Source organism: Colias eurytheme, chromosome 8 (assembly GCF_061535395.1).
Source record: "Colias eurytheme isolate Ceu_HAF_F1 chromosome 8, ilColEury1 Martin Lab GWU primary, whole genome shotgun sequence".
Lineage (NCBI taxonomy): Eukaryota > Metazoa > Arthropoda > Insecta > Lepidoptera > Pieridae > Colias > Colias eurytheme.
The window spans coordinates 7,407,457-7,424,600 of record NC_142987.1 but is presented as its reverse complement, the minus strand read 5'-3'; the positions used below and the strand labels follow the sequence as shown (position 1 = coordinate 7,424,600).

At 34.1% G+C, this 17,144-nt stretch overlaps 1 protein-coding gene across 1 annotated transcript in view; it reads right to left on the bottom strand.

The window, feature by feature from the left end:
• Positions 1 to 13,762, bottom strand: part of LOC149906609 (uncharacterized) — a 28,730-nt gene extending 14,968 nt beyond the window's left edge. The window contains exons 1-4 of the mRNA XM_090104385.1: positions 13,410 to 13,762; positions 13,138 to 13,161; positions 12,364 to 12,462; positions 12,026 to 12,091 (exon numbers count right to left, since the gene is read on the bottom strand). Of these exons, the coding sequence (XP_089960511.1) occupies positions 12,026 to 12,091; positions 12,364 to 12,462; positions 13,138 to 13,161; positions 13,410 to 13,667 (447 nt within the window). The 5' untranslated portion in view covers positions 13,668 to 13,762. The remainder of the gene's footprint in view (positions 1 to 12,025; positions 12,092 to 12,363; positions 12,463 to 13,137; positions 13,162 to 13,409) is intronic.
• Positions 13,763 to 17,144: the final 3,382 nt, after the last annotated feature.

Here is a 17,144-nt window from a genome sequence, read left to right as displayed (position 1 = left end):
CTGTCTCTTCTTCACGTCTAAACCACAGAACTTAGAACCGATTAAGATGAAATTTGCTACAAATATAGATTTAATCCCGAGAAAAGAGACTGTCTCTTCTTCACGTCTAAACCACAGAACCAATTAAGATGAAATTTGGAACAAATGAAGATTTAATCACGAGGAAAGACAAAATATAGGTTTTATTCCGAAAATCACGGGAACACGAACTTTGCAGGTTTTCCTGAGACATAATTCCATCTTGAAAATAAACTATTAGTATTTGGATGTATGCTTAACCTCACGGAGACAAAAATTATGATAGCTACATGACACAAAGGGATGCCACCATAAAATGACAAAATTCAATCACTTTCGCGTTGAACTATGTGGCCCATAATCCTTAATTCGGTCCCTACACATAAATTAATTTATGCATATAACTTATAGAAATGTGGCAATTAATTTACACGCTTAGAATTTGAAACACGGTATAATAGTATAAGGTCAGAACAGTAATCGCATTGCAAATAGCAGTTAGTGTTAATGTAATGAACCGGATCTCTTATACCCCAGGCACCTGTTACTTCTCGCTCGAGGGACATGACTCACTGGCCTACTAACAAAACTCAATTTGTACTACTATTCCCGAAATATGTATAAAATTTTATTTATTTTTGATAGGAAATGAAAGCTCAATCGAAACAATAAAAGAAAAGGTACATGATATGCAGAGTTCGACGATTATGCCTCGCTAGATGCTTCAATACCAACATACAAAATTCACACTTCCCCTAATTTAAATAAACACATTAGTTTGTCATTAATGCGATTTTATAAATTATGAAAACTAATAATTCCCAAACTGTACAAGGAGTATAAATTAGACCATATTATTATTATACATTCATTGAAGGCAGGTCACGGACCGGCCTTGCGAAATGTCGCGGGAACTTATTTTCGAACATGATTCATAGTTTTTAAGCTGCCAAGCCCACAAAATAGCTTTGCGAGAATTAAGCGAAACACATAGAAATTCCATAAGGATCTATTTATATGAGAAACTAAGCGCCGATCAAACAAAGTATCATACGGCGCGTGACTAATTTAACGCCAGGAAATCTGACAACAGGATACGTCACTTTAAAGCAGTCCAAATTAGTGGATGAAAATTATTCGACGTCTCTATTTACTCTTCTAACAACTATGAACTGTATCATATCCATTGCGGTTTCAACAAGGGACGATTGCATTTAAGTTTTAACGATAACAGTATGTGATGTCGTACAAATAGAATGATGACGTATTTTGTTAAAGTGGCCGGACATGAGCGAGTAACAAAGGAGTGCGTCTAAAAAGGCCATTAATACGGAGGTGGCTCGCGAGCCCGGGACTTCCGCTGCATTCCGGGAACAACTATACCGAGACAAGACAGGAATAGCAGTAATATACTCGACAACATATAAACGATCCAGTACAAAGACATCCAAAAGTGTTAAACTCGCAGTAATCATGACATTGAAAGCGATAATTTATTTTAATAACGTTTTGAAGTTTTTCGTTGAGCTTTAATTTTAAAAATTAGTACCAGATAGAAAAGCAAAGAATTTGATTTTTTAATTCTATAAAAAAAAATGAAATTAAACAAATTAGAGAACACAAGAAATTATTGTATTGCAGCTTTATATAAGTTACCTTCAGTAGGTAAGCCCTACTGAAGTCTGTAGGTAGTTAAATAAAAATCTCGTTGAAAAATAAAAGAAAAAAAAGATGGACCACCTTGTTTGTGATAATCGGTTTACGGATCGCGTCAGAAATTAGCTTATTATATTCACAAATGCCCCTTAAATAGGATGATGTCGACTGTCTTGAACTTATATTATATCTTTATTTTAAATACACATACCTACTTCGTATGCTTTAAGTATGATGTACACTCAATATGTAGGTACTTCTTATAATATAACTAGTGGTCCGAACCCGGCTTCGCCCGTGGTACCTACATGTTTAAACTATCCTATCTCTCAAGTTGGATCGAACTGCACATGGTGTGCGAATTTTATTATAATCGGTTAAGTGGTTTAGGAGTCCATTGAGGACAAACATTGTGACACGAGATTTATATATAGTAAGATAAACGTAATAAATGTCACCCAAATATTTTTTCTCGACATGTGAGTAGTTCAGATATTATTTGATTTATTGACATAAATAACATACAATGTATGCTCTGCTCTGAACATCACTTGTAAAATAAGTACATTTGTCACCCTCAGCAAGCTTTTGCGCCGACGCTTTGTGAATACAAGATGTTTAACTTTTTAATATTTACGATTTCCGAAGTCCTTGATGTATGTAAATTCCACACGACAGGAAAACATCTTGCGTACGGAGCTGTTAATATAAAATTTAAAGTTTAAGTTATGTTTAACAATGTCAAGAAATTCTTCAAGCGGATAAGGTATTAGGCTCACGACGTTAATAATCAATTTTTTGGTCAACGTGACCGTCCTCATAGCATTAAATAACTTGAAGCTCATAGCTTTTTTTAAGAAAATATCGAATCGCCATCCAGGCAAATCGTATCGGTTCGATCCCGCGCACCTGTCACGACGTAACGCGACGGTAAATCACAAACTTTGATCGATGACGAATTGATTTTGAAACATTGATGACTTTATTGGAATTGTGTCGAAATATTCGATCTGATCCATGCCACTGAGATCGAAATATTTGTACCATAAAACCTTTTTATGTACCTACCTGTGATAGTGTGAAAGACTTTGTTAAGAAAATATTGCTACGTTAAGTTTTTGAAACATTTGCTATTGAGCAGACGTCAAATAAATAAAACTAGGGTATGATATCGAATGAAAAAAGCAGAAAATTACTAAATAGCCGTCTTTGACTCGAGTTGGGCCCTTATTTATTGGCATCCACGGTGATATATCACCGCGGGCCACCGGGACCGCTCGACGCGCTCCGATCGCTCTTTATTGAGATGTAGTGGACGTTGCTTACGTATGGGTGACACATAAAGTGACCTAACACATTCATTAACGTAACAACCATGATGCTGCATTCCGAATTCATCGTTAATACCGAAATGGTAAGATTCATTGTAGCGTGATCGCTCAGTTGTTTGGTTCAGGTACACGGGAGTGTGTTTGTGTAATTTTTCACGTAAGTGGTGGACGCAAGCAGCGGGGGAGCACCGACAAAGCCCCCGGGGGAGCAGCCACCGCTTCACGGCTACACTACTGTGATATTAGTAATAACGTCACAATCTCTGAATATCTGATAAGTATGGACACTTAGGAGAATGAATTATAGCCTGTGATTACTGACACCTACAGTATATTTTTATTATAAAATGTGTTTCGTTCTGTTTACTTTTATCGAATGCATGAATTATAAGAACTATCAATTATATTATTGTATTTTTGTTGATGATTGATTCAGTTCTATTGGTATAATGTTCATTATCACACTCCAAAATTATATGACCCTACATCAGACTTTAATAATAAACATTTAGAAAAAACGATACTAAAAATGACAATAAAAAAAGAACAAGTTATACCTTCATACAGGTATATGCATGAAGTATATAAAATAAGTGGCTTTATTATATTCTCCTGTACAATAATTCAATATATCTTATCTTACTTTAACCCATTATAATGACGATACAACTTAATCTAGGCTTGTAAAAAACGTACAAAATAGTGCAAAAAAATGGCATATACACAGTCATAATCGTTTATTATAAACATCTGATTGGCAATAGAGCTTTCGATGTAGGGCGGCGGGGCGCGTAGGCTCACGTTTTGGCGGCGCCCGCCCACCGCTACTCTATTGTCTGCCCACGTGGGACGTGCTTGTATGATGTCATTTTTATTAACTAAATTAACGATGTTAACTACATATATGTGCTTTTTTATTAAACGTGTCATAGTTTTTTACATGAATTATAGACTGATATTACAAGTAAATTATAATATCGTCATCATCAGTGAAAGAGCTTTCAAATTCAAATAAATCTTTTTAAGCATTTGTAAAACCTAAGAAGACCTAAGAGAACGGTGATCTTGTGTTACAAGAAAAAATAATACCATTTTGCTATTTATAAAAAAGTATTTCGACACGTGAAGGTGTTAGCGGCTTAGACTGCCTTTCACACAAATCCTTTACAAAATCTCCTCATTCATCTTTGCAAATTTCGAACAAAGACGTTTAATTCCGTAGCGACTAATAAACTACTACGACTAGTAAACATCCCATTAGTGGAACACCAACAATTGAATACTATGTCCGGTGGGAGACGCGGCTTTATGTTATATCCGTGGTTTTTCTTGGTAACGGCGGATTAACACAAGGAACATCTTGTGTGGCAAGTGAACGACTGAATGCTTAGTTCCGTTTGCGCTTAAAGCTAAGATGTGATACATTTGTACAGTACATTACCCACGACGGTTGCACTAATGGCACTCGTATTTTAGGTGAACGTATTATTTGCTTGCTATTTATGTCCGGTCATTGTTTTTATTGTTTCTGAAGCACATGTACTTTTACCCTATGTTCCCTTGGTGTGAAATGCTTAATGAATTTTTAATGGCCTCAAAAAGTAGGTATCTGACGTACTGACGTCAAAAAAGTACTGACTTTTTAGATAATATATTTCATAAAAAAAAATGATGAAAGAAAATTATCATCATGAAGTCACATTAGAAAGTAGAAATTGCGTGTAAAATATATCCTTAGTATATGATTAAGATCTAAAGTATTTACATTTCAGAACAATAGCGTATATCTCGGATGAAGAAAGGAGTCGCGCGTGGGCGTGGGAAAGGCTCGGGCGTCTCGCGTCGCGCGTTAACTCTATCCACAAATACCGCGTTCGCACTACTACTTATTTGCTACCTGTTCTCTTCAACTAATTTAAAACAAACAGCGTCATAATCTTGTTAATCTTCTAGTTAAATTTTGTGCAGCACCGTTATGTTTCCAAGCAAACTTCTGAACTGAACAGTAAACTATACAGTATATTTTGAAACGGACAAGATGTTGAGAATAAGTTAGGAAACATTCGGTGCGAATTTGTGCCCCGCCAAGCGTAAAATTTGCTTAAAAAAGTAATCCAATTTCTTATTTTTATGACAGCAGTAAAGATAAGTTTGATAGTATCCATAATAAATGTGCATGATGAGATCACAGTTCGTGAGAACCTCGGGAGCACGTGATGTGTGACCAATGGCCACGGAGGTGGCAACAGTGAAATGAACATGTAAATTCACTATAATAATACACTCCGGGCTTATAATTATTGTATTGTTACGTGGCTCGAAGAAACTAACGACTTAAAAATAGAAAATTAATTCATGTTTAAAGTAAAAGACCACTCTTCAATTATATTTATAACGGGATTTTCTATTTTCTTACATTATGTATTTCTCTTTTGAATTACACAATATTTTATTATATTTTACAACTACATATTTGCTATTTAATCAAGCCTATTTAATTTCTACGATTGCAATTCATACCATTGTTACGTATGGAATAAATATTTAATGTAGACTGAAGATATCATATTCAAAACTTTATACTGGCACAGAAAATGATTTAAGATTGATATGAGGAATAAGCAATACATATGTAATACACAACTTAAAAAAAAGTATTACATGCTATTCTTGAAACGTTAACTAAGATATTGTGTTGAAGATCAACAAATCCAAAATAAGAAGAAACTAGGATATGTTATGTTAAAAGTAATTATTGAACAGGTCATATTTTATGTTTTTACCTATATCTTCCCCTTGTTACATTAATTGGCAGATTCCTTGAGAACGTAATTACAAGCTGAGCACGAAATGTATTATTATCTGGGAATAAAATGCATCCTAGCGTATAGATGAAAGGCTTTTAACCGATACGGTTAAGAGAGTATTAACATAACATTTTACACTTCACAACGTTGAATTTGCATTCCATTGGATTCTTATTCGCGGACGCAGTACAAGACAGAAGTATTTGAGGAATTTTATTTTGTTAATCCCAAACAGTCTGCCTTAGGCAGTATGACGAATCCAATTAACAGTTCTAACGAATGCTGTCGGACGAACCACTATTTATGTTTCCTCACAGTCATTGTAAATATTTAGTCCTGAACGTGTCTGGCATCGCCCTTGTCTTATCTCTTTATCGACGTAAATGTTTCACGGATCGACCGTGCTCTCTTTACAGGATACAGGTTTGTAAATAACGATTAGAAAATGGCATTCGAACCGGCACTTTTTAATGCTTCCTTACGCCGCGTCGGTAAGTGTGTTTGTTTACGTATAACAGTATACATTTACATTTGATCTACAGATACGGTACGTTATTTTTGTTAATGGGAACAGAAGTCAATTTAAAAGCATTGAACTAGTCGCGTGCGCGTGGGCATTGACAGGTGATGTCGGTCGATTATCTTCTAATTTATACGCGCCGCTCAACTCCTTGTTTCCCATATGATATTATTCAGCGCAAACCCGCTCGCTAAATATAGAACGGAATGCCATGGCGCTATATTGTCCACTTAACTGTTCGTTGGTTACTTATCGATACATTCTCTTTTAAATATTTTTCAACTTTAAATGTCATTCTATTTAGAGCAGGACGAATGCTGTCATAACTAGTGATGTCACCTGTGGATGTCACCGTAACGAGACATCTTTTGAGGCCCGTTTTGGAAACTTTACGAGCAACACCTCCACAATAATCGCGAGTTCATTCACACAAGAATGTAGTTACCTTGTATTTTAATTGAATTCACTATGTACATAATATATTTTCTATCTAGGACTTGCTTATCTTTGCTCTGTCATGCGGTAGTGGAAGAGTGATATTTGTCCGCCATTCCTATGTGAGAAAATTCAAAATATATGATACACATATCCGATTTTAATCAATTCACTCAGTAAAACCGATTATTTGATGCCTACTGAAACATAGGTTACATTAATATTTTGTATAGCATGAATAGGTCATTCGATAACCTTATAAATCTCAAGGTTAATGGATACAATAACTTATTAGAATATAAGTTTGGATCTAATTATACAAATGGACTACCGAATATTTTTTATGTTCAAATTCGAATTGACTGGTCCACTTTAAATTTATAGCACGTTAAAATTATTATGAAACATGATCTATGCCCCTTAAGGAATTCGCTGCTTAATATGAAATGTTATTTAATCCACAACAATAAAGTTATATGGTTAATATTATCGAGCTTATAAAAAATATGTTTCCAACTTTAGCAAATTCTGTATTCTGAATTAAATTACGTTGTTTGTTTATTTGTAAAAATCAACGATTATCGTTAATCTTGAAATTTGTAATGATAAGTTATAATAAATAAATCTACAGAAATCTTTATTTATTTACAAATTATTTATGTACCTACATACCGCTAGTTTATTTATCAAAATTGAACAGGTGCGTGAGAAAGCAGTACGCGTGAAATTAGTGTAAATTTACCGCGGTGTGGTCTTATAAAAAATGTTACGATTACATTAAAGCATCAACCCTTGCTTCGCCATTCGCCACGCTCACCGCCACCTCCCTGCGATCATTTGTCCCTCCGATACCCCCTGACTAGGCATATATACGTGAATATACCTTGGATGTGTTTAATACTTTTATACGGTATAATACGGATCCAAAATACAACAATGTTACCTAAAACTTGCAACGTAGAGTAAATATCACAAAAATAAAAAAAAGTGTATTGGTAATATTATTTTTATCTGCTCTTTATCTCGTAACTATATACTGAAAAATGGCTTCACTGTTAAATACAATTCAATAAAACGTTCCAAATTTCCAGTAAATGATTCGGCCGAAGCTTTTAAGCTCAAACTGTTTTCCAAATTGCCGTAATATATAAAAGTGATGCTAAGTAAAGTGCGGTAAAACGTTTTGTGTCCGAGATGGAATCACGGCATCAATAACGAATCGAATTGGGCGACACAGCGAGGTACCTAGCGGGCGCCAAGATCGCAACGATACCGTCTCTAGAACAGTAATCGTCAATAAAATCTCAATTTAGATGGCAGCGATACCGCGTGAGTTACGGACGGACAGTCCGACAGAACACGAAAACCTACTCGACGGAGGAATGTGCCCTGCGACAGGACCTGCTAACGAATTAGGTACTTCAAATTGGGCGTTATATCAATTTTATTTTATAATTTACGATTTTAGGAGATAAGGCTACATTTTATACACCATTAGCTCTCCTCCTAACTTAAAGGATTTTTTTAAACATGTAGCGTGTATAATTTCTTTGGCACCCGTAATGATGGCTAATGGCGGAAGAGATACGCCTCTATCTATTCATGAAAACTTGTCTTTACAGTTTTCCATTCTTAACATAGATAAGAAGGACATCGTAGAGGGCATTTAAAAATAAATTTGTCGAAAAGATAAATGATGGATATAACTTTTATTATTTCAAATTAAATTAACGATCCGAGCCCAACGTTACCTTTTCTCACATTAGAGGTATCTTATCTGCCCCCCTAGTCAAGTGGCTTTCTGCTAGCGTAGCGTTCAATGGAATAGACTACGAATGTATGAGATTGACGTAGGCTGTAGATAAACGTATCTACAGCTTACGTCAATCTCATACATTCGTAGTCTATTCCATTGAACGCTACGCTAACAGAAAGCCACTTGACTAGGGGGGCTGGAATGATTGCTTCCATTACCTTAGAGAACGGACACGTTGTTTTGTTAGTGAGGGAAGATAAAGAGATTAATGCGTAAAGCAATTAATTTTGATTGAGGTGTGTTTTATTAAGTAATTGTTTTTGTTCCCTATGTGAATTTGAAACGCAGCGTAAAGTTGTATCTTTCGAAAATTACTCTTGTCGTGTTGAAAAACATTTGTTTGTTTTGTAAACAAAGAATGAATATTGTATTATATTGTAATGAAGGTAAATTTGTAATGCTTTGTTAAACAAAGTAATTCCGAATTAATTTCCCGAATTTGATGAATTAAAGCGAACTTATTTACAGTCGATAGTTTATAGCAAGTTAAATGTATAAACCAATTTCTATATTTTTTTTTTATTTGACACAAATACACTAAATATATTATTATGATTGTTTAAAGTGTTTGGCGTGTGGCTCGTTCCCACAGCGAGCTTTAATACATTTTCTGTGTACCAGTTAGCGCCCCATAAATTGATTAAGGGTCCGCGGCGTCTCTCAAAAGTTTTTTGTGCCACGAGACAGGTAAATACTTAGTTGCTTCCATTCCACACATAGTTTACACGAGCATATATAATAGGTATTTAAATAAACAATAGTTTCTTACACTGCATATCGTAACAGTGTGAACTAATTTCCTGCCAGGAAATTACTTCCCATGTCAAGCAGATACGATTTCCCTAAAAGCTTTCATTCCGTCATTGTATTGTCATTTATCATTTATTTACTGCCCTACATTAAGCACACAAAGAAAAAATTATTCACATATCTATTGTGTGTAATGGTAAGGAATAATATTATATGCGTTTCCATAAAATTACATAAAATATATAACATTGACCTCTTCAGCATGAGAAGAAGAATATATTTTACTAAATTATGAATTTTATCCTGTGTTATCTTGATTAGGACTGCGCTTAATCCTATGACCTTAGGCCTATGACCTAGAAAAAGCAACTGTTAAAGCTTTCTTTATTTGTATCATTCTATTCTACCAAAAAAAATGTAAACAAAGTAAACGAACACAACTATGTCCGATAATTCGGAGCGTAAAAACGTTGCTAACAAGATGAAGTGATCATGTTTGCATTACGAGTGTATATTTATGGGAATGAAGTCAGACGGTAATTTAGTCCAGGAGTATAGTGAACAAAAAAAGCCTGGAGGTGACAATATAAATAACAATTTGGCCCACCCCATTCGAATGTGGTTCGCCCGGATTAGCATAAGAATGCCGCATCATGGACGCCCACGACCCAACAGTGTCCCTCGTTGTCTCTTTATACTTCGAATTTAATTTTGATTTACGATTATCTACACAATTGTACGCGAAATATTTTTGAAGTCGCTGCGCTGTTAAAATCAACACTCGCTTGAGCCAATCTCGACAAGGTGAAAAAAAGTTTTGAAATATTGTATACAAGCGAATGAATAATTCATACGGCTGAAATTTAATATTGCGGTTTTCAAACCGATAATAACGGACTTAAAAGTCCTACGAAAAAAAAATTAAAGTTTAATAACAAAAAGGAGCATTATTTTTATTTAGACGCAACAACAAAATCATATAAGAGTGCTGTTAAAGAGCTCTTAGTTTGCTTATATGTATTAGAATACCAATTAATTAATAATTAATATGGAATAATATTATAATACTCTGTATATATGATATAGGTTCATATTACATAAAATCATTTTGAAATTTATATTCGAAAAGAAGGAGACCCTTTTAAGAAATATGTAGGTATCTTCGTTTTAAAATTCTTACGACAGCGAATAATTCACGACACCACATTTGGTTGACTTAATTAAGTGCTTCTTAAGATTCTTCATGCAAATTTTCGTTTTCATATGCCTTTTTTATAATTAATTAGGGGATAACCTTTCGTTTGACATTAAAGTGATGTATTAGGATTAATGAGATCGTATCGTTCTTTTAAATCTTTAAACCAAAGCACTAATGATTTAATCTTTATGTATTTTTTATTGAACGTACCTAATAACTGCGTATTATAAGCGCCTGAATAAAAATAAAGCTTAAGAGCACATGTTAATAAAATGGCACTTCTCGTATAACGATACGATTCGATTTAATATATATTAGATTATTTTTAATTGTTTCTATCACTTACCTACCATATGTAAAAATGTATAATTAATCAGTATACGAATACATATTATAATATAGATAGGCATATGTATTATGTAATGTATATACCTATCATAACAAAAATAACAATCTCTGAATCAGTACGGAACAAAACAATAATAAACGATCGTGCTCAATGTTAATACGCATTTAAGATAATATATTTAACCACACAAAAATAAATGTCCACCTAATAAATCGAATTGGACTTTATCGAGTTTCGAGGCGACAGACAGAAACGATAAGAATGTGGGTCCTTTCCGAAGTCAAGTTTATTTAGAAAACTTTTTCTTTTAGCAAAGATCCCGTGTACTCTTATTACTTGTAATAGGACTTGTTTTCGTGGAGCTGGGTTGTACGACTTGGGCTCATTTTGAAATTGGGCTCTTTGAGCGTAATCGGCGTTGCATCTTAATTTAGTTGTCTTGTACTTTGGAAACGGGGAGCGCCACGACGATATTATAGGTTACCTATATGTACATCAAGACTAAGAGATACCGCCCCTATATATCTGATGATTAGGGTAAAGCTAATTTACAATTTACCAAGGTAAGACTACTAAGCGGCTCACTAATATTCTACACATTGTAGAGCTCTATCTTGTAGAATTTAGAATAAATTGCATATAATAAAAACAAGAAGAGTTGCAGATTAGTATGATATAACTATCATACTGATCTGCAACTCTTGATGAGATTAGTATTATATAGTAAAACATAATGATAAATAACAACATAATGTACAAAAAGAACATCAAACGAAATGTAGAGTCGATGTTATTTTCTGCTCTACGTAATGTTTTTCTATTTCCATGCAGTAATAATAGTACATACAAAATAATCATTCATGATATCACAAAATAATATTCAACTAGCTTTCCGCCCACGGCTTCGCCGCGTTTTCAAAGAAAAACCTGCGTATCTCCCGTTCCCGTGGGATTTCCGGGATAAAACCTAGCCTATGTGTTAATCCAAGTTACCCTCTATATGTGTGCTAAATTTCATTGAAATCGGTCCAGTAGTTCATGCGTGAAAACCATACATACCTACATACATACATAATTACAAACCTTTCCTCTTTATATTTTATAATATTAGTATAGATAAACAACAAAAGTACGCTAAAACTTACCACATTAACAAACTCTTGAAATGTTATGGCTGGGCTGCTGGAACTTCGAGCTTTATCTAATAGTATCTGAAAAAGATATATTTCTTAATTTTGCCCAATGTTCCTACTAAGTTTTGCAATAAATAATGAAGTACTAGATTATAATATACAAACTGGAATGTTTGTGTACCTACCTCGTGATAACTTTGGAAAGTTAGTCTAACTACTACCTACTTTGTTTTAATTCGGCAAATCAAACTCGAATAACCTCCAGTATTAGATTATAATACAATGATAGTAACATTATTAAATACAGAACAATTAATATTTCCAAGTTTAATATTTCAATGTGAATTTACCTCACGCTTGTGATGAGGCACCTGTGCTATAAAATCGGGATGCTGAAGAGTTTGCAGGAAGTCCGGCCAAGGAATCTCCCCAAAGCCTTCAGGATCGAACTGCACAAGAAGATAATAAACAAATCATTAGTATAAAATTCACACCTTCAACATTCGACACGGTCACGTACAAAAACAAAATTGAGATTTCAACAGAGCATCCGTAACGTCATAATCACCCACCGTTCCGAGAGTTCGCATTATTATGTGTATAATATTGTTGTAATAATTTCGTCCATTTCCAAAAAGGAGATGACAAAAAAATATTAAGCGCCCTATCTGTGCAGTGGCATTATCTCAATGTTTTCTACGTGACGACACACCGTTTGATCTGCGGCGCTACCGACACACTTTTATCTGCTTATAAAACTTTTTTGGAACTTGCTTCTGTACATTTTAATCAACTCAACATAAGAATTTCTGGAAATTTGTCTCAATGTCGTAAAAGTCACTTTTGATGTATTCGTAGGCAACATGTGCAATGGTTCTAAAGTAGTCGAATTTTATAAAACTTAAATCATACCTTGATAATTTTTATTTAAAAAAGGTGTTAGGCATGGAATATTTATAACTTATAATATAGACGATAAAGATTTTTTCTATCTGTTACAGCGTTAAATAATTTTAGTATATACGTATTAATTTTGTTCTAGTACATTAACCTAGTACATTAATACATTTACCATAATACAAAATATAGGTAAAAATATAGTTACAAATAATGTTTTAACTTACCTTATCAAAAAGAAGGCGCCATTTCTGAAACAAAAAAAAATATTACATGTTTTATCGATGGTGTGATCGATAGTAAATTACTCGTTCCATTCTAAAACTACATGCATTTATTATTCGTTGGTAATGGTCAATTAAAACCCAGAAAAATCAATATGAAATAACTCTGAAGTCTTTCATAGTACTTTACATACACTTTTTATACGTAAGTATTATATTTAACGGGTATAAACTTGTATCCTAATTATTTTAAGAGCATAGATATTGAAACTTACATCGTGCATCAACTCCCGTCGTATTTCAGCTTCATCAAGTTCGCTTCCAAGATCGGTGTGGTCTGTGTCGTACAAATGCTCGGCAGCTCTAGACAGGGATCCCAGAGAGTCCCTCGCCGACGCGAGCGAGCCCGTGACAGTCGGCAGAACTCCAGCCTCGATACCAGACTCCATAGAAGTGTTAGTAGAAAGGACAGTGGCTGGTGGTGGACCGCGGACCTCATTCCCGCCGCCGCCACTGCCCACCCAAATAGACATCCTTGCAACACCATCCACACAACCCTTCCCTTCTCTCTTAGCGCTACATTAAGCATTCATGACAACAATTGTAAAAGGTGCATGGACAGAATAACGGGACTTATAACTTTGCTATGAACAATTTCGAAATGATAAAGATATATGGGAAGATCATAAGGCACGTGATTAATCTATTTGGCACCTGAAACAAAATAAACAATGTGATGTTAGATAGCTTTTTAATAGAGTCGTATTTTGTGAGGTCTTTTATATGATACAGCTCTTTGCTCTACATAATAAAATTAATTTATGAAAATTCATCATAATTATTTTAACGAATCTCTTTAAAATAGCCTTAAGTGTAATCAATAGGTATTAACATTTGATTGAAATTTTTTATGATAGTGATAATTAATCACTATATGATATTAATTATTAAGATAAATTATTGCCTGCCATAACAGCATACATACATTCATATTATGTTAGTTAAAAGTAGAAAATAATAATATAGTTACTGTAAGCATTTTTATTATACCAATTAAGACAGCATTTGATTTACTACTACAAGCTATTACGTATTTTTCTCTAGGGGAAATCGGAAGGCACAGCGGCCCAAAGGGCTTCAACCCTCAGCCCGTTTCCATGGCAACGTGTCGCAGTTTCATTCACGGCGATATGCACTTTAACACGTGCGAGTGTTGAAAAACGCTACTCTAATCACTACTTGATAACAAAAGCTCATCTAATCATCTCATATTTTTTGCTCATATGCAACGTCCTCTAAATAACTTTTAAGTTTAAACTAAAATGCCAGCAACGTTGATTGCGGGTTTACAGATGATTAACCATTTTAATTCAAATTAGTCAAGGTGACCTAAATAGATGAAACGTAAGTAGAATTCATGCATAATTTTTGCGAAGCGTCAGTTATCATTGGAGGATAAGCATTTGTTTAATATCATTGTTGTCTTCGATAGGTAGGTATCTGTTTACATTACGACCGTAACCTATAACTTATTAGATTATAGTTCAAATCACTCACCCTGTTCTTAATCGATTACGTCACTATCATAAGGGGTAATTTACACAATATTTCATTCCCGAAATTTTGTTACACGACATTTCGTGTCAAGAACTCATTAAACCTCGTGAACATGCAGTATACGTCAAAACACACTGTGTTCCAGTGAAAGTGAGGATGGCGTCCAGATCTTGGCGCATGCGTTGTCCTAATAACGGGAGGGTGCATCACAAATATTGCATTTAATGTCTCCTGTGAGGCCCTTTTCTCTCCCGGTTTATTTATTACCTATTATCATAAAAACGGTGCGAATACGAAAGCCGAATATCAACGAAAGCTCAAAATGTATAAACGCGGTCCAGAAATGTAAGGTCTGCACATTTGATGCTGTAGAAAGCAACAGGCTGCATCCATTTGTAAGTGTCCCTTAATATATGGGCTTTAATTGTTCTTTTTTGCTTTATTAGATGTGAAATCGGGCTCGTTTCTTTTTATGGAAGAGCAGAAATATCGTTAAATTTTCTTTTACTTTATCTTCCCGTATATTCGAAAAAAAAAAAAAAAACTATTAAACCCCCTTCAAACCTATTAACAAATCAATAATAGATTACATAAGATATTGATTTCTTAAATCAAAAATATTTCATTTTTACATAACATCTATGTATTGTACACGAAGGGCGAGGCCTTGATGTTAAGGATAGGTAATATATCAATATCGGGCGTCTCTCAGCGCTATCAATCGATTACGTATCAGCGCCGTTTTTGATCTATTTTTAGTTGTATCCCTTTATTACACCTGAAATTCTAAAGACTATATAAACATCGCATACCTACATACACATTACAATGAAACTCATAATCAACGAGGCATCATAAATTCGGAATTTGTGAACTTGCTTTCCACTCCTTCTGCTGACTCTACTAAAGACTATGAAAGACTATGATATAGCTGCTTATAAGCTATCTTTGCAGAAAGTTGCGTTCGTTTAAGTTCAGCCATTTTTGAATGACTTTAAGTGATAGTCATAGACTTTCGTCGTCGTCGTCGTCGTCGTCGTCGTCGTCGTCGTCGTCGTCGTAGACTTTAAGTGTAGAATAAAGAAAGTAGAACGATATAAGATAACTGACTTTCTGTGGATTATGTAGCAATATTAAATATACATATTTTTGTTGGTGTTACTGCCCCGCCCTGTTGTCCCGTGACGAGTTAATTTCCGACTTAAACTAGGAGGTACCTACAGATGAAAAATTTGTAGTTTCGTAGGTTGTAGGCATATACATTTCATCTGCGTAAATACACATACTTATACATATTATGGAATGAAACAAAAGACTTTTGTTGCTTTTGCTTTTACGAATTTATGACGATTTTCTTTCAACGTAAATAAATTAAAGCGCCTGTTCACTGATTAAGGGCAAATGCTACTTGGACAACATATTGTAAATTTTATTATATAAGGATTTAGTAATAAGCTTGTGAGGAATAAGTGCTATAAAAGTAAAGCAATGAGAAATTTCATATTACAACAAAACAAACAATTTTTTTTTACTTCGTTTTTATTTTAACGTATACACATAGCATGTAAGTAATCAGCTTTTTTAAATATGTATTACCCAAATAAGACCTTAATGTGTTGAGGATAGCTTTTTGTAGTCAGTAGAGACATTTTTATACATTTATAAATGTGGTACCTATAGTCAACCTCAGAGCCAAAACATTGGTTTAATTTAGTGCTTTATGCAAAAACCATTGAGATAATATTAATATGGAGACGACACCGCCTACATCACTTATGTTCCACTCAACATACGTCATGTGACGTATGTTGAGCGGTATTTTTTAATGGTTTTAAAGTGAAACGCATCAAATATGCCTTCGTGTGTGTTACGATATTGCACAAATAATACAAATAATACGGAAAAGTGCAAAGGAATAACTTTCATCGTTAAGTACCTAACTAGATAATAATTTTTAAAACTTAGTTAGAGCAAAAAAATGGCGCACAGATTTTGTTCGTGGTGTCTCCTCCATACGTAGTAATATTATCTCAATGGCAAAAACTCCATAAAGCTCTGTAGAGGCACTTGACTGAAATCAATATACCTAGCTTGAACTCTAACTAATTTAACTTCTACGAGCTATTTTATATTCAAGGTGTTTTTATTGTTTGTTTATTAACATTCTATTAAAATAAAGTTACATAGACGAAAACAAGAACGTAATAAGGATAATTTTATTGAATTTATTCTTAGCTGCTTATTTAAGTAACTAATATTTGGTTCACATTAATTATAATAATAATCACATCGTATCCGAATATAGTTTAAGTTGTTTTTTTATTAATTCTTCAACTCAATTCAATGAAATTTTTTCGATGGGTGGCAATTGTGCTGTTTGCGTATAAAGAAATTATTTTGACAGTTGACATCTATTTGACAGTTAATTGTGAAGGCAAAATCCTTATTCCATA